Here is a 26,661-nt window from a genome sequence, read left to right as displayed (position 1 = left end):
ATTGTCTTTACTTATCATATTTCATTTTGAAAAGTGTATATTAGTTTTCAGAATCACTGTCGATTTCGTAAAGTGCATATTTGTATATTTGTACCTTCAAATTTGTGAATTCGCTGCAAAATATTCACTTGAGTATATTATCTAGTTTGGAGAAATTAAATTAAGTTCTCATCCGAAATTATATTTGGGTAAAATATAAAATCACCGCATTTATTTATATATTTATTAACTCGTAGAATTAGCCGTCCATCTCATCATGGTGCAGAGCTATTACAAAGCGATTAATTCATGGTGCAGAGCTATTATAAAGCGATTGATTCAGTGTGCACAGCTATTACTAAACGATTAATTCATGGTGCAGAGCTATTATAAAGCGATTGATTCATGGTGCACAGCTATTACTAAACGATTAATTCATGGTGCAGAGCTATTATAAAGCGATTAATTCATGGTGCAGAGCTATTACTAAACGATTAATTCATGGTGCAGAGCTATTATAAAGCGATTAATTCATGGTGCAGAGCTATTATAAAGCGATTAATTCCTGGTGCAGGCCTATTACAAAGCGATTAATTCATCGTGCAGAGCTATTACAAAGCGATTAATTCTTGGTGCAGAGCCATTACAAAGCGATTAATGGCTATCGCTAAGAGAAAATCCAATAAAGAAATCCTCAGATTATCCCTCCAACACAAAGAACATCAGTTGGGCGAGATGACAGCGGCACACCAAAGGATTTGCCAGAGGGCATACATACCCCTTGCACGGAGCGGAGTGTCAAGTTCGCCATTACCCATGAGTATCTCTTTGGCGGTTTTTTTTTTTTTTTTTTTTTTTTTTTTTTTTTTTTTTTTGGTTTTTAATTTTTTTTTTTTTTTTTTTTTTTTTTTTTTTTTTTTTTTTTTTTTTTTTTTTTTTTGACGAGGATTTGTGCCGTCTGTGTGTGAGCGAAAATCTCCTACTGTCGCTGAATGTGTAGGCCTATTTTTTATTTATTTATTAATTTATTTTTTATTTTGTTTTTACGTTTGAAAAATTGGTTTAAGAGACGCAAAATATGTTTTTCGCATCGGATCTTGTCCCGCGAAATAATTCGAATTTTTTGGTCGTTTTCAGTTTTAAATTAGAGACGACGGTCGTCAAGTGTTATAAGACCTTCTCTACTCTCTCTCTCTCTCTCTTCTCCACGAAATTTACAGGGACATAATTAACCCATTGAAAGGAGCAGTGCACGGCTTCTCTCAAAAGGGCTAAACAACGTCTCTCTCCTCTCTCTCTCTCTCTCTCTCTCTCTCTCTCTCTCTCTTCTCTCTCTCTCTCTCCTGATCATTTTTTTTTCATATTTTGTCTCTTTAACCTTTCGTAAGCGTTCCAGTAACTTTCCATTCACGAAGTCGTTTATTGTAATAAATGTCGCTTTAAATAATGAATATTCGATCTATTCATTTTTTTCATTAGTTTTTTATTTTTTATTTCTCGGTACTTAATTGGAGTATACCCAACTATGCACTTTATTCAAATAACAATAAGCTTGGTACTTTATTTGAATAAATAAAGTCTTGAAATTGTGATAATATGTAGATAAAAGCATACCCAATCTTGTATGCATGTATATTTATGTATATATATATATAATGCATACATATGTATATGTATATATCTAAATAGATTGACAGATTAGCATAATATACAGAGTATTCCTATAGTAATTCTGTAAATAATGACACTGAAGGTAAAGAAAAAAAAGCAAAAGAATTAACATAACTAAACAATTCATTACACAAAAATAAAGCCAGAATAAAAAAAAAAAGTTGATTCGTCTAGGAGCTAGAAACTGAAATCTCTCTCTCAAAAAGAGATAAAAAAACAGACAGAAAAAACGTTAATAAATCAAAAGTTGAAGTAGGGAAAAAAACATATCAACTATAGCAAACAAAAATAAATAAATAGATAAAAAAATAAATGGTCTGAGTGTGGGTAAGAACAAAAGACTTTTTTTTATCTCATTTGCATATGTGAGTTATTTCAACTTTTTTTTTTTTTTTTTTTTTTTTTTTTTTTTTTTTTTTTTTTTTTTGTTTTTTTTTTTTTTTTTTTTTTTTTTTTTTTGCTAAATGTCCAGATGACCGTTTGGTTCCAAATGTTAACTGTTATTTATCTTTTGTTGCAATAATAATAATAATAATAATAATAATAATAATAATAATAATAATAATAATATAATAACTAATAATCATATGATTATTATTATTATTATTAATTACTATTATTATTATTAAGTCCTTCATAAAATCTTGTTCATAAGTTTCTTTGATAGATTCAAATTTGACTCAAGTGCTGTTTTTTCAATAACTTTCCATAACCCGGCAATAAAAATATTCCCATATCGGGGGTTGTTACAACCAGCAACCCCCCGAAAAAGGGAAAAAAAATCTGTCTTACTACAATTACAAGCGTAGACATTTACAATCTTGATTTTGCAATTAGTTAGAGGAGGTGAACAGGTTATCAATGATAATTTTGAATGTCATTTTTGGATTAATTGAATGGGGATTCATATTATACTAATTTGACACCATATAATGTTAATTTGGAACTACATTATGTTAAATTTTGGAATTGTATCATGTTAATATTGGAACTACATTATGTTAAATTTGGAATTGTATCATGTTAAAATTGGAACTACATTATATGTTAATTTGGAGGGCGAATATTGAGCAGATTTAAATGAGTGTGGTGGATCTTGACTTTCTCTCTCTCTCTCTCTCTCTCTCTCTCTCTCTCGAGGAGGGGTTACTTTCCAAGGACTGATTGCTATCGCCACTAAGAATAATACGGTGAGTTACACTCGGGCGTGACAGATGTTTTAATCTTCACGTATAAAAGTCTGTGCTGCAGATCAAATTCCTCTCTCTCTCTCTCTCCTTCCCCTCGGTCTCGGCCCGGGCAAAGATATACCCAGCTGACAGGTGTGGGAAGAACGCTGTAAAACAAAAATTTATTCGCACTCTCTCTCTCTCTCTCTCTCTCTCTCTCTCTCTCTCTCTCTCTCTCTCTCTCTCTCTCTCTCCTTCTGCTTCTTCTTCTCCTTCTTCTTCTTCCTCAAGTTCGGGAGAAAGAAAGAATCCCTTGTGTCTCTTTCGAGCTGATGGTCATGATGAGATAGATATATACGTACGCCGTTGCGTCTGGGACTTGTCCCAGAGTCCTTCAGAGCTCGGGATCTGTATAGCTTCTACAGGATGCCAATCGCGATTGAGTCATCCAGTCTGTAATTCCATTTAATTTTGGTTCATTTACGCCATTTCTCAGTTTTTGCACCAATTCGTAGTTGCGTTGTTACCAAGACGTGACGAGAAACTTACCAACCAGATACTCTGTACTGGCAGCTATTGACCAGCTAGCCAAGACGATATTTTTGTTACCTCCTGACAGTTATTGACGTAATTCTTCTTAAAAAGGCAATCTTTTTTCCGCAAGACGTTTCCAATTTAGACAGACAACTGACTTTTTGAACATCGAAGGACAGTGGAACGTAAGTACGATTTGATTCAAACGAGAAAACGAGAAAGCAGTGCTTTTTTTTTTAGTCTTGGTGAACGATTGGCTCCTCTTGGGCAGATCTCTGAGAAGGCATTGCAGTCCAGTTCAGTTCCAGAGGTTGAGTTTGATGTTTAGGAAAGTATTATAATTTCGTGACAAGGAACATGAATACTTATCGTCAGATGGCGCTTACATCTCACCTAAAAAAATTTTATCTTTTCGGCGACATTAGGAGAAAAAGGAACCGGATTATTTATTTTAACTCTCAGCTCATTACTTCGTACATGTATGTTGTTATGTCTGCTACATATGTGTGCGCATATGAATCTCTTGAAATATAAACACGTCCGGTATAGTTTACACGTGTATGCATGTATGTATTACATGTATTTCTAAAATATTTCTGCATTGTTCAGAGCAATTTATTCTTAGGAGAGACGGGTTACTCGTGTGATTTATATATATATATAAATATATATATATATATATATATATATATATATAAATATATATATATATATATGATATAGTATATATATATATATATGTGTGTGTGTGTGTGTGTGTGTGTGCGTGTGTTCATACATCATGTGGGGGAGGGGGGTTGCTTGCTGTTGTGGATCAGTAAACGACGAAAAACTCCCATTTGGGAATTCTTAGACAAATAGAATAAGCGACCCCTTCTTCTTCTTCTTCTTCTTCCATTTACTATAAGCTGACTCCATCGTGGGTGAGAGCTCCTCTCATTTCGTGTATTATGAAGTTCTTATTCCATCTTCGCTCAGAGGACGAAGTCATCATAATTCGATTGTAATCGTCCTTATTGGTCTTGCTGTCAATTATGAAATGTGTGTATGTAAGATATATATATGTGTGTTCATACATACTAGATATATATATATATATATATATATATATATATATATATATATATATATATATATATTTTAGCAAAGAAATCGGTTCTTCATTCCAGTTTCTAATATATTTTTGATTTTTGAAAAATGAAACCGTCCATTAAGAATCCTGAGCAGTAAACCACAGGAGTTATTCTGTCAATTCATTTGAGTCTTTCTATATATTTATATATATATATATATAGATATATATATATCCACGCAATCATTATTTTGTATGGAAGGTCTTAAAAGCAAATATCTCCCCCAAAGCAATGCAGTTACTCTCTCTCCTCTCTCTCTCTCTCTCTCTCTCTCTCTCTCTCTCTCTCCACAATCGCACCGCAGCCTGAAAAATAAACAATGAAAGGACTTCAAACACAAAGCGATGAGAGCAAATTTGTCGCTATGGTAGTCTCTTCAAGAAGATGGCCCCGTGTGGGTGGATGAGGAGTGCCCCAAAAAGACAAATAAAAACGACAGAGAGAGAGAGAGAGAGAGAGAGAGAGAGAGAGAGAGAGAGCCACAGTTACCCGTGGCACTGCCTGGGCATGTCATCAGTCGCCCACACACACACACACACGCATACGGACACATACAAACAAACATACCCCAGTCTACAGGCGGTCGTGCCCAGGAAGTGCTGCCATCTGTTGAGGTGATCGGGCACTTGACCTCTCCACCTCCTCTTAACCCACCAACCCCCTGCCCCCCTCTGGCGTACACATACACACACACACACACATCGAAGCATTGGTTTCAAGTCTGCTGCTGCTGATGCTGCATCGTCTTACAATCTTAAGACTTAATTATTCTGACAGCCCTGAAAGATTGTGTGTGTGTGTGGATTGTGGGTGTTGGCTCCACCCACTGAAATATTTACATCTTATTAAGAGATTGTGTGTGTGTGGATTGTGAGTGAATGAGTGTGTGTATGTGTGTGTGTGTGGATTGTAAGTCTTAGTCCGTTTAATACGTACCTCATTTAAGGGTTCGGTTTAGCGGAACTTGCATTAGAGAGAGGAGGAAAAAATGAAAAGAAACCTCACGGTCCGGGACAAGAAATGATGAAGGGAAAATTTGAGAGCTTTAAAAATTTAGCAGCAGCAGAGATAAAGTATATCTTAAAAATCAGGCTTTGGTTAAATCGAATAATTCATATTATGGTCAATAAACGGTATTATAGTTCTTTGAAGTTAGAATTCTCTTTACATTACTCAACCGTGGTCCTATCTTACACTATCTAAGATAGTATAAGACAGAAGCTTTACATTCTCTCTCTCTCTCTCTCTCTCTCTCTCTCTCTCTCTCTCTCTCTCTCTCTCTCTCTCTGTCATTGTATATAAATGTAGAATCTACTGGTCATTCGTTTCCCTCTTACAGGACGTCCTAATTTCTTCATATTTCTTGTACTTGGATCTTAAGGATTTGTAGTGACAAGCGTATCCTAAAAAGTGCAAAGATTTCGAGAAGTTAAGAGGGCATTTTGGCTATTACAATTACACACAATTTATATATAGATATAATATATATATATATATAATATATATATATATATACGTAGATAGATAGATAGATAGATGAAGATAGATAGAGATATAGATAGATAGATAGATAGATAGATAGATAGATAGATGACAGATAGATAGATAGATAGATAGATAGATGACAGACAGACAGATATATCACCATCCTTGAACAAATGCAAATATGATGTAAAAAAAATTGCTCCATTTAAGTTGAATCTATCAAGAGGTAAGGTTAACAACAACCCGATTATTGTTGGTGCTGGTGCCTTTAAGAAATATTTGTATATAGATATCAATATCTTATGTATATATATAATATATATATATATATATGTATTTATTATATAATATATCTATATATATATATATATATAATATTTGTTACAGTACTAATGTACGGTAATATTATTTAGACGTCTGGTCGATTACAGACACTTTTATAAATGTGTAAAATTGGACAGCCAACTGAAAGGAAGAAACTTAGCCTGAGAAAAACTTAATCTGAATGAAACTTAACCTGATGAAAACTTAGCCTGAACACCTCGCTATTTGGGGGACATCTTGACCGACCACTGACCTCAGACAGGAATTTCTCATTTCTTTTCGTTGCTTTAATTTTTTATGTTTGTTATTTGCATGGTTTCAAGAATTGAGAGATTACACACAGACGCTTGCTTGTACACAACGATGTTGTAAAATTAAGTAAAGTGTTTATATATAATTTTTGTTCTGTTATTACTAAACCAAATCGCTAAAGCTATGCCGGTGCACAACACACACGCTGACTTGCCATAGGTCCTTTGTTATAAAGGTTCATTAGAATATATTAGTGTTATCTAAACTATAAAACTGCTCTGTAAAACTGCTCTCGATATCTGCTTTTGCTTTTGCTTCTGTGCAGTTGCCCAGTTCCGTCCCCAAACAAACATCCACCTTTAGATTTCAGATCACATCCCCCAGAATCCGCTGCCAGAAGAAGGAAGAAGACTTGTGCATGGCCCCTTCCTTTCTCTCTCCCTTTCTCTCTCGTGCTTTCTCTTCCGTAGTCGTAAGGCCATTTACTACACCTCCTTGGACATCCTTTTGCCTCTACGTACAACTCTCCATTCCTGCATGAGTGTATTAGCATCTTGCCCGCAGTTTTAAGGGCACCCAGAACATTGTTAAATAAAAAGATAATAAAAAGAAGATGCCATGAATATCTTAAATAATAGATCCTGTTTAGTTCTTGTTATATTTGCCAATGTTTGCTTTGAAAATGATGATGATGATGATGTCATTTTGTGAATCAAGATGATTTATTCATTTATATTTTTTTTCATTTTGCTTTGTGAATGGGATTGTTATACCTAGTTGATAAGGTTGACAAGATATATATTTTCCTTTTTCCTCATTTTTGTGTTGGCGTAAGTTGGGAGCAGTGGTTACGTACGCCCTCACCACGCACACAAACTTGGACAGCACTGTGCTGGCAAAGAGAGAATTACTGTCAAGTGAGAGTGAGGTATATGCTATATATATATATATACCCCAATCCCTTCCCTACCCCTCCCCCGAAGTATCCTTTCAGTTTTTCCCCCTGATCCTTTGCCTGGAGGCAAGACTTGGGGCCACCTTAGACGAAGGGTGTCACTCTAGTCCTAAGATTTGGGGTCACCCTATAGACCAAGGGTGTCACCCCAGTCTTATCAAGACTTGGGTCCACTAAGACTAAGGGTGTCACCCCAATCTTTTAAGACTTGGGGCCACCTTAGACCAAGGGTGTCACCCCAGTCTTATTAAGACTTGGGGCCACCTTAGACCAAGGGTGTCACCCCAGTCTTATTAAGACTTGGGGCCACCCTAGACCAATGGTGTCACCCCACCAGTCTTTTTTGCCCAGGGCACCAAACAGCAGAGATGCAAAAGGGAAAGTTGTATGGAGAGTCAAGCGTCTTTTTCCGATTTACACAGACACAGAACAATATATAAGCATGTCTTTCCTTTTTTATATGTACATTAGAAGTAGTAGTTATCAGTTACTATCATCCGTTACTGTTCTCGTTCTGCATGATTGTAGACAATCAAATCTTTTATGGAAAGGAAGATGAGAAGAGACGAAATTTTGTTTCCTCATTCGCGTAGATAGAACTGAGATGCATTGTTCCATCCAAATTGGCTGAACAATGTCCTTGTTGTTTCTTGAGATCCCCAAGGGGAGAAGAAGAAAATCCTTGATGTAGTAGTCTGTCCGGGATGCTTGACTGCTGTTCTCCTTGGCAACATTCCCTTTTTCTCTTTGCAGACGGTTACGATGAATATTACAACTACGAAAACGGCCCCAGAGAGCCGGAGGAACCCGGCCTTAGCACCGAATGCACGTTCGAGGACCAAACGTACGCTGACGGCGAGTCCTTCATGCCTGACGACTGCACACGCTGCACCTGTGCAGGAGGACAGGTCAGCTGCGAGCGGACGCCTTGCGACGACAATTGCGTCGGGGTTCTGTGTGAGGAGGTCGAGTGCGAGGACCAGTACATTCCCTTAGGCCAGTGCTGCCCGGTGTGTCCAGGTGAGTCGTCGACGGCACCGCTGCCCCTCTCCCCCCTCCCCCCTCCCCTTCCCCTCCCCCAACACACTCCAACAACAACAACAAGTAATCCTCCAACCAGATCCTCCTCCTTCCTTCTTTCCACCACCAGCTCCTGACGTACCTGTCTTCCAGACCCATGTCTACTTGTCCTCCATAACTCACCAGCCCTATAACTCCCCACCAACAACAGTAACACTCCTCATCCTCATCCTCCTCCTCCCCTCCTCCTAAAGGACCTGTGTCTTCCAGATGCCTTCCCCCTTTCCCTCCTCCTTTTCCTCCCTAACTCATCAGTGTCTCCTTCTTCTTCTCGTGGATCTCGCTCCTCACAGATTATGAATATGGAGAGTATCCATACGAAGGAGGAGAGTACACCTACAACGGCGCCGGCGGTGAGGAAGACTACCAACCTGCAGAAGGCGAAGGAGAGGACGCCGAGGAAGAAGAAGAAGAAGAGCCCTATTACCCTCCCTACGACCCCTACGCCACAGAGGCCCCCCCGTATGACCCCTACGCCACAGAGGCGCCCACCTACGATCCCTACGGCACCCCCGCCCCGGATTACGATCCGTATGACCCCTACGGCATCCCCTACGATCCTTACGATCGCCCTGCTCCCACCACCACAACAACCACTACAACTACCCCTCCCCCCACTACCACAACTACCACCACTACCACCACCACCACAACCACCACTCCCCTCCGCCAACCACAACCCGGCCGAGGAGGCGGGGGAATAAAAATAGGGAAGGAGGACGTCGGAGGCAGCCCGAGGAAGGTATGACCGGAACCAGCCCAGATCAGAAGTCCAAAAATCCCCCCCTCCTCCCCCCCCCCCCCCAACCAAAATAAATTTAATTAATAATTAATAAATCCATAAGCACGGGATGGAGACACTTTCTATGGACGGACACAAAGGAATAATAAAGTGTTTCTTTTTTAGGTGGTATAAACATTCTCTTTTCCTTCGTTGACCTCAAGAAATTATATCATTCCTTCCTTCCCTCGAGCCCACCCTTTTACCCTCTTCCAAATTGGAATTTGAAAAAAAGAAGAAAAAAATAATTGCAAGAAAATAGCCTATGGTTATAATCTTTCAACATGCGTCACCTTGAAGCATGGCTGCTCTCATTAAGCTGTTTTTTTTTTATATAGGCCTAAGCTGATATGCCACAACCCTGCAACGCGCCTCAAAAAGGGCGTTCTCTAATGTTTTACTTTTGCCCACAAAGCCAGCAGGAGTCCTTCAAGGGGCGTATTTAATGTCATGTTGTTTTTGTTTTCCTGGTCTCAGCTTTGTTAGCAATGATCTGACCATAAGCCCATAAGCCATCTTTAGAGCTAATCATATAATATATATATAATATATATATACATAAATCGAAAGAAACAACCAAACATAACTTTCTTGCAATATACTGCTCCATTTCCATCCATTTCTTGAAACGTCGAACTGTCTTGTTTTCTCTTATCCCTGACTGACACCATTGAATCTATTTTTTTTTTCTTTGTACAGATAGACTGCACTGTAAATTCACTTCATGTATGTATGCTCTTGCATAGACATAATGGATCATTAATTTTTTTTTGCAGTATTTAGTGTTATTTCTTTATTTTGAAAAGGAATCTTGTTTGTTTACATTTTCGATTCAAGCTAAAAGTGCCCAGTTCACGTTTCCAAGTCTCTGTACAATTTTGAAATTAATGTCAGATTAGCCTTGTGTTTTTTCAGTTTGACCTGATTTCGAATCTTGTTTAGGGACCTTATGGCTGTTAAGTTTTCCATTTGCTAGAGAAAATTCTTTACACTTTTATTGTAGCAAAATTATTACTTTGGAGATGACACTTCAGTGTTTGTCGTTTCCAACCTTCTTGGAGTAGTGATTCTCACTTCCTGTTTTTTATCTTTTTCATCAACAGAGCAACCTCAACCACCACCCCCGGAAATCGTTGGCCCAGTAAGTTGCATTGTATCTTGATGTAGAGAGAGAGAGAGAGAGAGAGAGAGAGAGAGAGAGAGAGAGACGAGAGAGAGGATGAGAGAGCGAGAGAGAGAGAGAGAGAGAGAGAGAGAGAGAGAGAGAGAGAGAGAGAGAGAGAGAGAGAATCAGTACCTTTACGAATGTGAATTATAATAGTTTGCTTTGCAGACAAAATCTATAGTGTCCCTCTCTCAACTGTTAAGAAATCTCAAGAAATATCCAGTCACCAGTCAGGCACTTGCTTCTGCTCTGAACAGAAAGATTGTTGATTCATTTCATTCATTTGCTCTTCCAGACTGCCTTGAACAGGTTGTACTTAAAAAAAATTCTTGTTTACGTTTACTAAAGGAAAATATTTATTAACCTTTATTTCTTTTTCAGGCCCCAGATTATGCTTCCTCTACAACTGGTGACTCTGGAGTACCTGGACCCCCAGGTGACCGTGGCCCATCAGGCAACCCTGGTACGCCAGGTATTCCTGGAGATCCTGGTCCGCCTGGTCCCATGCCTGATGTAAGTCCAGAATAGGAAGAGTCAATAAATAACCCATGAGGTTTAATTCAAATCTATATCAATTTTATAGTGGTTTTCTCCAATTAGATCAAGAGTTGTAATTCCAGTCAACTTCAGTAACTTCAATTGTACAAGGTTGTCAGACTCACAGTCTGATTATTGCTTTCTTTGATGGATTCAGTCACTCTTCTCAGTTGTGCAACTCTCTTACTTTTCCCCCCAGATTTCTCCATGGTTGTCTCAGCTGTCTCAGTCCCAAGGAGGCGAGAAGGGCCCACAGCCTGATCCTTTCAGCTATCTACAAGCCCAAGTTGGTCCGGTTGGTCCCAGAGGCCCAGTAGGTAAGGTCTCGCTAATTTACAGTGTCTCCCTCATCATACATGATTTATAATAGTCTAAATTATGTACTGCATCTTACACAAATGCTGATGGTGTGTACATTGATGTGTGAAGAATGATTTTTTTCATAGAAAAAGTTGTGCAACTCTCAGAGTCACCTTCGTTCTTTCTACAGGGTCACCTGGACCCCCTGGCCCACAGGGTTTCCAAGGAATGCGTGGTGAGCCTGGTGATCCTGGACCTGGTGGCCCTGGAGGACCACCTGGACCAAGAGGTCTCCCTGGAATACCCGGCAAAGATGTAATTACTCGCTTAGCATTTACTGTTATTCCAACAAAGTCAGGTCATTCTGTTTACTAACCTGGTTTGGTGGTTGTTGCGTATTTGAAGGAAGGTTTTTTTTCAAATTTGTTTAAGTTGTTCATTCATTTAATGCTATTTTTTGTTTGTTGTTTGTCTGTTTCAGTGAATATCCTTACATTAGCCCCCAAGACTATCTTAGTCTTAGATGTATAATGGAACACTTGTCTTATGCTTACTCCACTCATTTTAGTGACTGATGAACCTCAGAGGCTTTGACAAACTGGTTGCCTAACAAGAGGTGCGTAATCTTTCAAACAGGGAGATAATGGTGACGATGGTGCCCCTGGACCGCAAGGAAGTGTTGGACCCCCAGGACCCCGTGGTTTACCCGGAATGCCCGGTCTCCCGGGTGTGAAAGGTCACCGTGGTTTCCCAGGCTTGGATGGCGCAAAGGGAGAACAAGGTACTTCTGGTGATAAGGGTGCTGCCGGACCTGGAGGTCCCCCAGGACCTATTGGACCCATGGTGAGTCCAAAGATCCTTTACTTACTTCATAATAGATGAAAAACGTTGGTATCAATATTTTAAACAGTTATCAATGGGGAGGGAAAAACTTAGTAAGGTAAATATACAAAATGCTGTGATAAAAACTGTTTTTGACTGCATTTTTGGAACTATCCTATCAGGGATCTGCTGGCCCCCGAGGTGAAAGAGGAAGAGAAGGTCCACCTGGTCCTCCTGGTCTCAGGGGAATTGATGGAATTGCTGGGCCACCAGGTCCCCCTGGAGGTCCCGGTAAGCCTGGACCTCCTGGATTCCCGGGAAGCGCTGGTGCCAAAGGAGACCAAGGTGTACAAGGACCCAAAGGCTCTCAAGGCCTCCAGGGCCCAAGAGGTAAGAATGTTCAGTTCGTGAACTTTGTTCAGAAGATTAGCCAATGCTAATAACTGATGTACAAAGGGCTGAATGTGTTAAAACCCATGTAACAACTCGAAATGTAACAAACAATTCACTGTTGCTCCCAAACAGGTGAAGCAGGTAAACCTGGTGTCCCAGGAGAGGCTGGTTCTCAAGGTCCCCCCGGAAAAGATGGTCTAGTTGGTGAAAAGGGTGCCCCAGGAGCTCAAGGAGATGCTGGTCCACCTGGCTTCCCTGGTGCTCGAGGGCCTCCTGGATTACCTGGTAGCCCTGGTACGCCTGGCGTCAAAGGAGAGGCGGTCAGTAATGATCAAGTTTAAGTCTTTGTTTGCCTAAGCTTTCTGAATTTACCTTAATAAAATGCAGCAAGGATTCCTCTCATTAAAGAACACGAATATTTCTTTCAAAAACAGGGTCTACAAGGAGAGAGAGGTTTCAAGGGAGAACTTGGTATGAAGGGTGAACTTGGAACTCCAGGCCCCCGTGGTCTTCCAGGAGCTCCAGGTTCTCCTGGTAAACGTGGTAAGAGAGGCATGCGTGGACCCCCAGGAGGTGCAGGCCCACAGGGTGAACGTGGACCCCCTGGTGGACGAGGTCTTCCTGGTGCTGATGGCCCTCCTGGACCTAAAGGTATGTAGTGCCCCACCAATGTACGCTAGTAAACTCTAGTATAAATATCTTTGTTAAGAAAAATGACAAATATTTATAACCATTATTGTCATAAAGAATCCAACCCCTAGATGACTGAATGTCTTTTTCTGTTATTTGTAGGTCAGTCTGGTGATGCTGGGCCTGTTGGTGCAGCTGGTCAAAAAGGACGTGAAGGAAACCCAGGTCCACCTGGATTACCAGGCAGACAGGGTTTGAGGGGTCCAACAGGTCTTTCAGGGCCTGCTGGTAAAACGGGTCGCCCTGGAGATCGTGGGCCCCCTGGTGCTGATGGAAAGTCTGGAGACCAAGGACCCCAAGGTATCCAAGGGTTACCTGGTCCAATGGGACCTCCTGGACCACGTGGACAAATCGTAAGTGATAGGAACTTTAGGAAGCATCTTCATTAACTTTGTCTTCACAAATGTATTACTTTAACAGTATGCAGTTCATATTATATCAAAGAATGCTTGGCAGTACAAGGAAATAAGTATATAATCTCATTTCAGGGAGAACCCGGCAAAGATGGCAGCGTTGGTGAAACAGGTCCAACTGGTCCTCGTGGAGACCCTGGAAAGGATGGTGCCCAAGGCACAGTGGGTTCACCTGGTCCTCAAGGAGCTTCTGGCGAACGTGGACCACCAGGACCTCCTGGTGCTCGTGGATTCCAAGGGTTACCTGGCTCTCCAGGAGCCACCGGATCAGCTGGTAAAGATGGTGAAGCAGGTTTACAAGGTCCCCGAGGATTACCAGGTACCGCAGGACTCCGAGGATCAAGAGGTTTCCCAGGAGAAAGAGGTGCTCAAGGTCCCCCAGGAGAAAATGGAGCTCGAGGAGAACCAGGCTTGCCTGGCCCTGATGGACCTGCCGGTCCTGCTGGGCCAGCTGGTCAAAAAGGTCATGCAGGCCCCTCAGGTCTTGTTGTAAGTATGGCTGTATAAAGTATTTGACACAGTAATATGACCTATTGTAAGTTGCCCTACATTGTAGCCCCGACCTCACACATCAGGCAGACAGTTTTAGGGATTCTTTAAAGAAGAGTAGCTGACATCTGCAGCCCTTTATTGCATGCCAAAAGCTGTTTATTTTGAAACTTCTATATCTCATCACATGGACCATAATCTACAACTACTTTACTCTTAGGGCCTTCCTGGTGGTCGAGGCGCTCCCGGTCTTCCTGGAGAAAAAGGTGAACGTGGTGGAGCTGGTCCTGTTGGACCTGAAGGTCCTCCTGGTCGTCAAGGTGATCAAGGGCCTCAAGGTGTAATGGGTCCACCAGGTCCCCAAGGAGAACCTGCAGAGAAAGGAGATCCAGGCCCATCTGGACCTCCTGGTGAACCTGGAGCAAATGGCATGATGGGAGAACGTGGACCACAAGGACAACAAGGTATTCAGGGCTTCCCTGGACCAATTGGACCTCCTGGGGCAGCTGGACCAAAAGGTCAACGCGGTCTTCCTGGTCAAAAAGGATCGCAAGGAAACACCGGACTTGTTGGGCAACCTGGTGAAGCTGGTCCACAGGGTCTAGCAGGTCTCCCAGGCGCCAAAGGACAACGAGGTGAAATAGGAACTCGAGGAGAACCAGGCCTAATGGGTCCACCTGGAAGGCCTGGTAACCCAGGTACTCCTGTAAGTATTACGACTATAGTATCCTAAAATAGGTTTTTACAAAACATGATCTTGTTTAGGTTATCAAAAACCACTCCATTATTATTTTACAGGGCTTGCTCATTTATGATCTTGATTTCCAGGGCAATAATGGTGAAGCTGGTCAACCTGGTGCTGAAGGTCAACCTGGAATCAAAGGTGCCCCTGGTGATACTGGACGACCTGGATTACCCGGTCCAAGTGGACAACCCGGAGCACCCGGAGTGGAAGGTCCGAAAGGAGAAGCTGGACCAATGGGACGGTCTGGACCAGTTGGTCAGCCTGGACCCATCGGAGCTTCAGGAGAACGAGGACTACCTGGGTTACCTGGTCCCCCAGGTCCTACAGGCTTATCTGGAAAGACAGGTGAACGTGTAAGTTGCCTTAACCTCAGTTCTACATTGGTCAAATTATATGTGAATGATGTAACTGATTCTTCAGTTTATTATTTATAAATTTTACTTTATACTTTTGATTATAGATTGATATTCACATTTTGGAACCTTCTTTTCCAGGGAGAGCCCGGTATGGAAGGCAAGCGAGGTGCAGAAGGTCCTGTGGGTCCCCCAGGCTTAGCTGGCCCAGTTGGTCCTATTGGTCCCACTGGTGACACTGGTTCCCCTGGTGCTGATGGTAAACCTGGTCCACCTGGTATTGGCGGTCGAACTGGAGACAAGGGACCACCAGGTCCTCCAGGTTCTCAAGGATCACCAGGCCCTGCCGGACTTCCTGTAAGTTTGCTTTCATTATCCTTAATGACAACCTTCTTATATATTTTTCCATAAGTTTTTATAACGTCCATCACATTAACAAACCCCGATACAAATCATCTTTAATCATGCTCTTGTCTTTCAGGGACCACCAGGTTCTGCTGGCCCCATTGGTCCCACTGGAGAACGAGGCGACCGTGGTGAAGTAGGTCCACAGGGAGTAGAGGGTTCACCTGGACCTCGTGGCAAGCCTGGTTCACCTGGCATGCAAGGAGAAAAGGGAGAGACCGGGGCTGCTGGTCCTAAAGGTGCTAAAGGTCATCGAGGTCTCATTGGTCTTCAAGGTCTTCCTGGTCCTCAGGGTCCACCTGGTGAAAAGGGTGTGCCTGGAGTTGCTGGTCCCCCTGGTCCATCTGGAGAGCCTGGCACAAAAGGTCCCCCTGGTCGCGATGGAGGTATTGGTTTGCAAGGTATTATGGGTCCCCCAGGTCCTCGTGGTCCAAGTGGTGAAGAGGGTGGGGTTGGTCCTTCAGGTCCACCTGGTCCTCCTGGTCCCCCAGGTCCACCTGGCGAGTCCATGGGCTATGACGCAGCCGCACTCGCAGTTCTGCTTGGCCAAGGCCAATCAAAGGGTCCTGATCCCATCCAGGGAGATGATTCCGAACTACCTGCTCGCCTCTTCGGAAAGGAGATTACGGATGACGAGCGAAGAGATCTGATCACCAAAGCTTACGAGCAACTCAAGACATCTTTCAAAAAGTTCCTCAAACCATCAGGCACGAAGGATGCCCCAGCAAAGACCTGCAAAGATCTTGCTTACGCTCATCCAGAGCTGCCTAGTGGTGAGTGAAATATTTTTCCTTAACTTCTGGTCAAAATATGTCCCAGTCTGTGGCCAAATTCTGTTTACATAACAGTCATACTTTTCAAGTAAACAGAAAATCATAGAATACATTATTTATCATATATTCCTTTTGTGGCACTATGGCACAAATTCCAGCCCAGATTATATTGTGTACACAGATCTGCCTTTTGGCGGTAAACATTGCGTTCATAGAAAACAAAGAGAGACTCAGGAACCATTTCATTTCTGTGAATTGCAGGCGAGTACTGGATTGATCCTAACGAGGGCGACACAAAGGATGCCATCGTAGTTTATTGCGACATGGAAGAGAAGGCCACCTGTGTCCTACCTCAGCCTGCTATGACCGAAGAGTTCAACTACGTCACTAGCGACAAAGGTGCTAAATGGCTCGGCGAAGACATCAGTCCAGGTTTCGAGGTAAAGTCAGTGGACAAATTTTCTGTCAGATTGTCCTCCAGTACCTAACTAAAATAGGACAAAGTTACTGTAGATTCCAGCCATTGAAAAAGTTTGTCAGATTTCTTTCTAGTATCTAGCTAAAAATGCAAAGCTACTCAGGATTCTAAATACTGATCAGTATTTACAAATCTGAGTAAGGTGAAAAGTAAGGTAAGAACACTGGAGCTGGTACGAATCAAGTTAGTGTTAATGTCTGCATGCACGTATGATACACATGCATATAAGCAGAATAGCAATATTCATAGTCTCACTGAAAGCTATTTTCCTCTTGTGATTTCGTCATCGAATTCAAAGGAATATTTTTGTTTTAACTCCTATTTTCATCCCCAGTTCACGTACAAAGCTGACAGCAACCAGATGTCCTTCCTGCAATTGCTCTCTGCATCTGCCTCCCAAGAGTTGACCTACCATTGTAAGAACTCCATTGCTGTCTTCGACGCCCAGAAGAGGAGCTTCAGGAATGCTCTCAAGATCATGACGGCCACCGATCATGAGCTGAAGGCCAGAGGAAGTAACAAGTTCAGATACAGAGTCTTGGAGGACGGCTGTAAGGTGGGTAGTTTAGAAAAGCACTTTTAGACCTATCTGTGAATTAATATTCTTTCCTTAAAACATTGTCAGACCTACCTGTGGGATTATTATTCTTTTTTAAAGCACTGTTAGACCTATCTGTGGGGTTACTATTCTTTTTTTAAGCCCTGTTAGACCTATCTGTGGGATTAATATTCTTTTTTAAAAGCTCTGCTAAACCTATCTTTGGGATTAGTATTATTTTTTTTTTTAAAGCACTGTTAGACCTACTACGTGTGGGATTAATATTTTTTTAAAGCACCATTAGACCTATGTGTGGGATAAATACACTTTTTATATCAGATATATCTGTGTGATTAAGATTATGGAGGTTAGGTTTTTTTTTAAGCAGTGTTACTTTCGAGATTCATTATTGGTCAGGAATGTGTAAATAATAGAGAAGAGTGGTTCCAGTTTCCTGGCTCCTGAGCTCTTATTCCACAAGCACAGTTGCGAGCACGGTGCACTTGCCTGTGTTTGGTGCAGAGCTATTTTAACTTGAAACGGTTTTACTTCTCTACCCTTTCTCTTTCGTATTGTTATTACATTATTTAATCTGGCACTGAATCTCCTTTGTCATTTACTTGTTATTTAACAGTTTTCATCGTATTTAGCTTTATTATATGGCCTTATGACATAATTCTTTACTTCTTCTTCTATGCAGACCGCATCCGACGCCTGGTCGTTCACGAAGATTGCGTACCGCACCGACAAGCCTCAACGGTTACCGTTCAACGACATCGGACTCCAAGACGTCGGTTCGCCGAACCAGTCATTCAAGATCGAGATTGGTCCGGTGTGTTTCTCATAGGACACCGAAAACTGAATTCGCCTAAATATTTCCAGTGACCTAGAACAGTGGAAGGGGGGGTTTGGGGGTGTGTTCAGTGAAGGAAAATAAGCAAAAAAATGAACAAAGTGTGTGAAGTAAATAAAGAATGATAACGAAACCCACAGAAGTGCCCAATCAAGTCGGTAAAATACAACAGACAATGATGTTTTTTTATAAATCAGTTGGATTTATCGCCTGTTGGGTGACTTAGTTTCCCGCCAAGAATTGAAGAAGAAGAAGAGGGGGGAGGAGTCACGGATGTAAACAAAGTAGCGGGTCCTTTCGTTTGACGCAGTCAGTCGTCGATTGGACTGCCGTTCAATTAGCGTTATTTAAACCGTTTTCTCCGCGAGACGCATCCTTACAACATCATGACTGTATCCCTCACTCTACGTGAGGTTGATGACAGTACTCCCCTCTGTGTAGAGAAAAATCACCATCATCTCCTAATCACAATCCCTAGTCCTTCCTACATTGCTCTGAGTCACGACTTGCTAATCGTATCATGTATAATTTTCATGTTAGAATAAATAAAAAAAAAAAATATACAACGCTCGCCGCTCTCTCCTACACTCTCCATTTTTCCTGATTTTCATGTGTTCATTTCCTCAGTCTTTTATTTTAATTTCTCTTCACCATTAGGTTAGGAAGACACTGAATAAGAACAGCGCCATCGATATACAAAGTAAGTTGTAAAGTGCTTATAATACAAGAGAACAGAAAATAGACTGTGTACATTTTGTATGATATTAAGGGGCACCATAAGGGGATGTTTTTTTTTTCCTTTTTTTTAGTGGTTATTCCCATAGTCACTTGATCGGGATGAAAAAAAAATATTTTTTCGAATAAGAGTTTTTATATGTTTTGTAAATTTACGAAAAAATAAAAAGAATGGGATTGCGTTTGTTTCATTGAAGATTATAAACCTTAACTCTTAGACTTGTTTCTTACTGTTGGTGTTGTTTTGGACAGAATGCTGAGGTCCAAATCAGGCCTCCTTACTTTCCTCCACTCTCTCTGACAATTTCAACGTTATTTTCAGCGCTGTGTGACCTCATAGATAACAGCGCTTGACATTTGGCCTACTTTCTATAGTATTCCAATTCCCTTGAACATTTTACTCTTGGGCAAGAGCCCGTGCTGCCATAAACCAGCTAAACCTAAGCCAACCAAATGTTTCACATGGCTGGGTATTTTTTTGTCACGAGTGTGACAAACTATTATACCCTACGACCTAAACACCTAGTTCGTTGAAGTTTAGGTTACCGTATCCGCCTAAGAGCACCACTTAGCCCATTCTCCCTCCTTCAGTGGCGTGATCGATATGGTCTTGGCCTGCCAGCGAGTTCGATTCTCGGGCATTCCATTGAGGTGTTAGAGATCTGTAATTCTGGTGACAGAAGTTCACTCTCGACGTGGTTCGGAAGTCACGTAAAGCCGTTGGTCCCGGTGCTGAATAACCACTGGTTCCATGCAACGTTAAAACACCATACAAACAAACCAGTATCAGCAAGAGTTGCGTGCTAGCACAAGGCTGGTTTAATCTAGAGCAGCAGAGCGATGTTCCTCAATCCTCAGTCGTTGCTCACGCCTTGAAGAAGGAAAGAGCTTCCTGGACCTGAAACTAGTTGAGCCCACTACGAACACCCCAAATCACCGTCTTGTTGTCGTTAAATCGAGTCAATAGTGAGAACCATTATATAAAGTAAGCTTAGAGAACAGTGACTAAAATGTACATACAATGTCTGATAATGATATAGAAAGAAGAGATATTCGGAATTAAATAAGACAGTCGACTGGGAGGATATGGCGGAAGGAAAAAAATGTTATATATAAACGTACATTCTAAAGATTATATCAAATATTACAATATAAAACAAAGCCGCTTCAAAAGAAATGCACTTCGAGTGGTTCTTGAAGCTATTTAGCCTTTCCCAGTGAACTATAGAAAGTGTATAGTTTTACACCACGCAGTTGCCAGCCATAACCAGTCGGTGGAATTGCTTTTAAATTATCAGACAACTGCTGCTTATTGTGGTTGAAAAATGAAATTGTCATCTGGAGCTGACAGTCTAAGATCAGGTGGTGCAGAAATCATGTAAAGTTGCTTTCATTGATACTGTAGCTACAAGCAATGGCTGTGAACCACTTTTATCAGGATATATTTCATAAATCCTTGAACCAGTTTCATTTTTTAGGCTTATTTTTTCAGAAATCGTGCCTCCTTTTACTATGAAGACATTGACAAATGTACTAAGATTGAAGGGAAACTGAAATATCGCAGGATTGGTTTGATCGTTTGCCTAAGAGAACTGGCAACTACAGTCAGACTTCTTATCAAGATTGACACAGACCTGATGAGAGGGAGACCATCATAATTCAGTCCCAATCCGGAATGTAAATCATGATACGGTGACTTGAAATTACGTGGAAATTCTAAAGTTTTAATAAAAAAAAGAAACCAGCTTAGCGGTTTTGATAAGAATAGTGTATCTTTAAATAAAAAAAATGGGTATATTTACAACCGGCTTGCCAAATTTATGACTGCATAAATCAAGGTCCCAACTTACCGCCATTCTCAGACGTTCATGCAAAAGAAAAATCAAATAACGCACCTGATAACAAATTTTGTACCCTTAATGCTTAATCACAAAACCGGCTTCATTGCTTCGTCTTCTTGTCGAAATCAACGACGACGTAAATCAAGGTCGCCGAGCTGTTCGTTTGGAAGATTCCAACCTACAATGCAATTTAATTAAGTTTCTGCCGAATATTTTCATTTCCATAATGTTATAGTAATATAGAATGACAATTATAGATGCTGATTCAGGCTCTCGTTGATTGAAAAGAGCGTCAAAAGCGCATAAAACAGTTATGTAATCATTAAGATAAGCGATTACCTGCCGCCGGGTGGCTCAGTTCCCAGCCAGGTCCGGTTTGAGTAACTAAGCGACGTAAACAATCGGGCATACTTCAGTGTGTTTTTTAGTGTTTTAGGCAGGACAACGCTTATATAGGTATGTATAGAAGCTTATATATTTCGCAAATGACTGAACCGTAGGGATGTTGGTGAATTTTAGGGGGAATCTGGCTGAAATCGCTTTAGAACTGTGTTGAAAATGGGGTCTTACTTCAGCCAGCCGTAGCCCTAGTAACCTGATTTCGATTTCAGCCTTGTCTTATGTTACCTATAGCCCTATATCCCAGTCGTAAATGATGGTATACCTATATAGGCAATTCTAGGTTATTCTAGACCTGTTTTGTAGGCTAGAAGTTACCTACCTAGCCTAGGTACCTACCTAAGTATACAGTATTTCCTAGAAGAAAAAGTAGCCTCAATAAACCCATGATAAACCATAACGTCAATTCCCTTCATGGCGGGTGTAACGTAAGCTTCATCTGACAGGATTACTTAGATTAACCAGATTTTAGGTTGATTTTCTACCAGTTTTGTTACTTTTGAGGTTGGGAGGGCTCCATGGGAGTGCAACCCCCCCCCCCCCCCCAGGTCAGGGCACGGTACCTTACGTCAGATTAGGACAGTAAGATCTGGTTATGCAGAGTAGGGGTACAGGGATGTTCAATACTTTGGGGTGGTTAAGGGGGTTTGGAGCTCCAAATCCTCCGTAACCAGGTCAGGGCACAGCACCCTAAGTTAGGGTAGGAAGGTAAGGTCTGGTTAGGTATGTTAGGGCATGGCATTCTAGTTAAGGTAAGGAGTTCTCACACTGCCCCTGCCTATTTACTCTAGGGTAAATGACCGAGTGCACATAGCGGCTACCAATCCCAGAATGCAGCCACCCTCCCGAAAAAGTACTTGAATTCACTGCCATGAGCATCAGTCAAGAGTTGTGGCCCATCCAGGCAGCACACTGAGACCTCTGCTCCTCTTGAAGTAGGTAAGTGTTTTCTCCTAAATTGCAAAATAATGGCATAATTCAAGGGCATTTTTGGGAAGTGGCTGCTTTCCGAGAGAGGTGGCCGCTATGTCACCGCTCAGTCATTTACCCTATAGGTATGTGCTTCACTTTAACATTTGACATATTACACCATGCATGTAAACTATTCATTGGTGCCTATCGTAACCTAGGCCATAGTGTTGCCTATGTTTAGGACTATTACTTCCTCCTGGTATACAAATCATTGCCTTTTATGCAGCGAGCTGGGATTCGGGATTGAAACTGGGTAAAAGAATATGATCCCTACCTACCTATCAACTGTTACTTGAGTATGGGTAGTTCTTGCAGCCCTGATCTTCCATTTGTGGAGTGTCAGTTGTTCTCCTTTTCAGTGGAAAAATTTTGGGAACAAGATGCTGGAATCTAAAAAGTGTTTGCCAATTTATTCAAAAGGATATACTGCCTTATTAACCCTACTAAATATCCCCTCATCCCCTTCACAAACCTATCCAAGCACTTAACATGCGTACGCTGTTGAGTTGATCCAAGGGGTGTTCACATAGGAAGGTGAGTGTTCAACACATGTTTTCACCATGTGGCAAATCAGATGCATACAGTGGACTCTTCTTAGGTGAGACCTCTACACTTGTTGCGTGCATCGTCATCATCTATCCTCACCTCTTCAACTGCTCTAAGGATGGTGATGTCAGTTGAACACTGCACTCACCGTAGATAATATAGCCTTCTCTCAGTCTTCCGTGAAGCATCTTTGCCGTGGCAAAGTCAGTAGGAACTTTCGTGTACTGTTGCTGCCATTTACTTCGGAATGGAAATGAATACTTTAGCTGCCTTATTTTGCCCAGCTCTTTCCAGAGGTGCCTTGAGGTTCTGCACAGTATTTCAGCTTTACAACCGTTTGTGGTCAGTTATGGCTGAGAGTGATACCCTTTGCGCATCACATGAGATGCTTTAATGGAGGGGTCCCTACAGCTCCAACTAAATACTCATTGGTCAGCAGCAAGTATTCAAAGGACTCTGAGGTTGAGATTTTCCATCCATCCCAGTACTTACATTAAAAAAATCCTAATGTGCAAATATAATGTATGATAAGGTAGAAATAACTTAATTAATAAATTTATGATTATAAACAGTATGTTCCTGATAACATGAATAATTGGTAGTTTACACTTTTTCAGAATCACAATGGAGGCAGAAAATCGAATTAATCTGGATGTACCTAGATACGATCAATCGACATTTATTGGTCGGTTAAAACACTTCATGGAAATCACTGATTGGCGATTATGCTTCAAGTCAGACAAAGTGCTTGATGATGCTAAAGAACTGCTAGTAAAATACAGGTAAGTCCACTAATTATTACACTTTATGTAATGGGAAAAATATATTTCACTACAGAATGAAGAATTATTTAGATTGTTCCAAATGTTATGTTGAATTAATTATTGTTAAGTATCTCTTGCCATTTTGAAATTTCTGCAATTATCTGTAATTATTCTGAGGTGTAACTTAATTACTTGAAATTTGAACAGGGATATGTGTGCTTGGACAAGTTGAAAACAGTTGCCATAGCTGTTGTACATCTCTCTTCTCCGTGGGTTTAAGATTGTTTGATATGCTTGCTAGAAGTATGTTAGAATAGGCACTGTGATATTATAAAGATTTTGTAAGTTGTGGATGTATAAAAGACCCTTGGCATGGTTTTAATATACAGTAGGTGGTGGTATTTTTGTATTATTATTTTGCTTATATATAATGAAGAATGATGTTTATTTGAAGTGAAGTGAATTTTTCTTTATTTTAAAAAGTTTTGTGTACAATGTAAAGGTGTTGTAGAGTAAAACTTTTATGTCTTGCTTGGTTTAGTAAAGTAAAAGTTGTATTTATGCTTTTTGAACTGTTCATGAAGTTGTTTAAGCTAGTGACTATCAATATGGTAAAGATTATTTAAAACAAGTTTCTTTTGTATATGTAGACACTTGAATACCACATTAGTTATATATTATTTTTGGAGAGTACATTGCAGTACCCAGAAATTAATATTTGTCATAAGTATTTCAATATACAGTAGTCTTTTTTTATATTCTTATATATGTAAAATGTTGATTTGATGCTATTGTATTGTCAAAAGGTTAGATTATTGTTCAATTCTTCATATTACTTAATTAGGTTCTCTCATAGGTTGAGGGCATACACCAGCATTACACATAGTCAAATGCATACTTGTGGTGTTTTTCTCCATGTCTAAAGTAAGCTGGTGCCCGGCCTGGTGGTAAAACCTCTTAGGCAGATTATCCAAGATAGGGTAACTATCAAGTGTTACTAACTGCTCTGATTACAGGTGACAGGAATTACCCCTTTTATCTGTGAGGAGTAACCCTGTCCATCCACTAGTGAGAGGGGCTTGTGCATTTCTTAGAGTTGCACAAATGAATTATACTGAACCTGCATTTAGAGAGGTGGATCATCAGTCATGACAATGCAGTATTTATCATCCTTGATTTTGGGTGAGATGGGTGAAAGTGAGGTGTTATTTTCTTTCCGTTTCATGATGTTGGCTTTATACTGTGTGGCAGGAGCTTGTGGGATTCCTGAACTGAATGCATAGGATTCCTGTACTTTGTGAAGTCATTTCTCCAAATATTGCGTGCATGCCCTGTACCCATATTTGTCATACTCTTTTTGTGGTATGACTAGGTTAAGAAGATAAGAATTACAGTCAATTCTTGTTTTGTTTTGATAATGACCCTCATTTCCTGTGCTTTGACTTGCATGTGTTGTATTGTTACCAAGGCATTGCTAAAACTAGTTTAAGTTTTGGTCATAGATTACTCAATGTTAAAAGTCTACAAGAGAATTTCTTATCTACTGTATTTTGGACATGTTTTATTTGACATGGTAAATTTCTATATACATTATACGTATCCTGTATTGTTGCCTCTTGATCTTTCATCTTGGCTCTCCACAGAGCTTGGAACACTTAAGCTATGAAGAAAGTTGGAGATGTGATGGTCCTGCATCTCTTCTTCATTGGATATTCAACACACGATCCCATTTGTGATGTTAATGTTTACATTGTGAATTACATAACACTGTAGACCACATTGAAGGCTTTAGCAGTGTTTCTTTGGCCACCAGCTGCTGTGCTTTCTGCCTTTTAGGTTACATTTGCTCCTGTTTGTGTTTTCCTAACTAACTGTCCATCTTATTTGATATGAACAAATCCTTCTAGCCTTGTATTCCTCAGTCCCACTTAAAAGGAGTATGTTTGTCATAAATGTTTTTAATGCAGGATAGTGGACATGTTGAAATATTGATGTCACTCATGTATTTTGCGATGAGTGCCTTCCTCCTGTCCATCTCAGTTGGATCTGATATAACACTGGCTCACAGAGACTCAAAATAACAGATACTCACCTTAAGGAATAGTAATATTTTTTGGCTAACTGATAATTGTATTTATGAAACAAACATTTTTGAGTTGTGTGTGCTAAAATTCAGTTATCCAGAATTTAAGCTTACCACAGCTCAGCGACGGACTTAATTTTCACTGGGTTGTGTATTAACAAGGTGGCACTAGCATCTTTCATGGTTGTTCACATCACTTGCCTTCCCATAGGCCAACTTTTGTCTTTTGCTCTTCTGTGATCAACATGACAGTAATGTTTATAATCCTAGAATGTGCATTCCTTGCTTTTTCATCTCTGATTTTAACCGGATCCAGCTAGGCACCAGAAAATTATCCTATTGTTAAGACCTCAGGTTTGTAGCTATGAAAAATACAAATTGTCTTAGAAAATTTGTCATTTTCAATCAATTTCTGTCTATTTATTAGTTTTTTTTTAAAAACATTAATAAATTAATTATAATTTATTAAAGTGTGTTTAGTGGGTTATACTTGGCCAGTGCCCCATTTTGTCATCTTTGCCTCAGACTGTCAGTCAGTTCAGTCTTATATCCAGGATCACTGCTTTCCTCATTCAACCGCTCACAGATGTCTTCCTTCTTAATGTCCTCTTTGACCTTCCTGAAGTTTGCTGGAAGTCTGTAACCTCAAATCATGAAAATTCAACTATGACTACTCATTAGCACACAGGCTATGCCAAACACATTCTAAGATCAGTCTAGACACCATTCCAATCAAGGTTTTCGTTATTCACTCCCTTGTGGCGAGTAATTTGTCAATTTCACTTGAATCTAAGGTTTCTTTGCTAACCTTATGTTCCAGTCAGTTATTTATAAGTGTCTACTAAGTTCTAATCATCTGATTTTTGGAGTTTTCTTCAGAAGAATTCATTCTCCCTACTCAAATTGAAGTTTTGAGTTAATATAAATCATGGGGTTATTGTGAAACTAATTTACAGTATATATGTTAAAACCAAAAACTTTTTGTCAAACAGTTTCTTTTACAC

At 40.5% G+C, this 26,661-nt stretch overlaps 2 protein-coding genes across 6 annotated transcripts in view; both read left to right on the top strand.

The window, feature by feature from the left end:
* The window catches only part of LOC135227082 (collagen alpha-1(I) chain-like), a 29,148-nt gene extending 9,918 nt beyond the window's left edge, over positions 1-19,230 (top strand). The window contains exons 2-19 of one of the 2 annotated variants that reach the window (XM_064266924.1): positions 8,256-8,522; positions 10,467-10,504; positions 10,910-11,041; positions 11,265-11,382; positions 11,556-11,680; positions 12,002-12,208; positions 12,370-12,577; positions 12,713-12,900; positions 13,015-13,231; positions 13,373-13,623; positions 13,759-14,172; positions 14,393-14,878; positions 15,001-15,270; positions 15,412-15,627; positions 15,752-16,448; positions 16,710-16,888; positions 17,261-17,482; positions 18,165-19,230. In XM_064266924.1, coding sequence (XP_064122994.1) covers positions 8,256-8,522; positions 10,467-10,504; positions 10,910-11,041; positions 11,265-11,382; positions 11,556-11,680; positions 12,002-12,208; positions 12,370-12,577; positions 12,713-12,900; positions 13,015-13,231; positions 13,373-13,623; positions 13,759-14,172; positions 14,393-14,878; positions 15,001-15,270; positions 15,412-15,627; positions 15,752-16,448; positions 16,710-16,888; positions 17,261-17,482; positions 18,165-18,311 — 4,382 coding nt within the window. In that variant the 3' untranslated portion in view covers positions 18,312-19,230. The remainder of the gene's footprint in view (positions 1-8,255; positions 8,523-10,466; positions 10,505-10,909; positions 11,042-11,264; positions 11,383-11,555; positions 11,681-12,001; positions 12,209-12,369; positions 12,578-12,712; positions 12,901-13,014; positions 13,232-13,372; positions 13,624-13,758; positions 14,173-14,392; positions 14,879-15,000; positions 15,271-15,411; positions 15,628-15,751; positions 16,449-16,709; positions 16,889-17,260; positions 17,483-18,164) is intronic. The other variant, XM_064266933.1, reaches the window with a different exon arrangement.
* A 703-nt stretch (positions 19,231-19,933) lies between these two features.
* Positions 19,934-26,661, top strand: part of LOC135227064 (sideroflexin-2-like) — a 30,052-nt gene continuing 23,324 nt past the window's right edge. The window contains exons 1-2 of one of the 4 annotated variants that reach the window (XM_064266912.1): positions 19,934-20,018; positions 23,428-23,592. In XM_064266912.1, the coding sequence (XP_064122982.1) occupies positions 23,435-23,592 (158 nt within the window). In that variant the 5' untranslated portion in view covers positions 19,934-20,018; positions 23,428-23,434. The other 3 variants (XM_064266905.1, XM_064266888.1, XM_064266895.1) reach the window with 3 other exon arrangements.

Source organism: Macrobrachium nipponense, chromosome 20, assembly GCF_015104395.2.
Source record: "Macrobrachium nipponense isolate FS-2020 chromosome 20, ASM1510439v2, whole genome shotgun sequence".
Classification (NCBI taxonomy): Eukaryota; Metazoa; Arthropoda; class Malacostraca; order Decapoda; family Palaemonidae; genus Macrobrachium; species Macrobrachium nipponense.
This window is presented reverse-complemented; position numbering and strand designations above follow the sequence as displayed.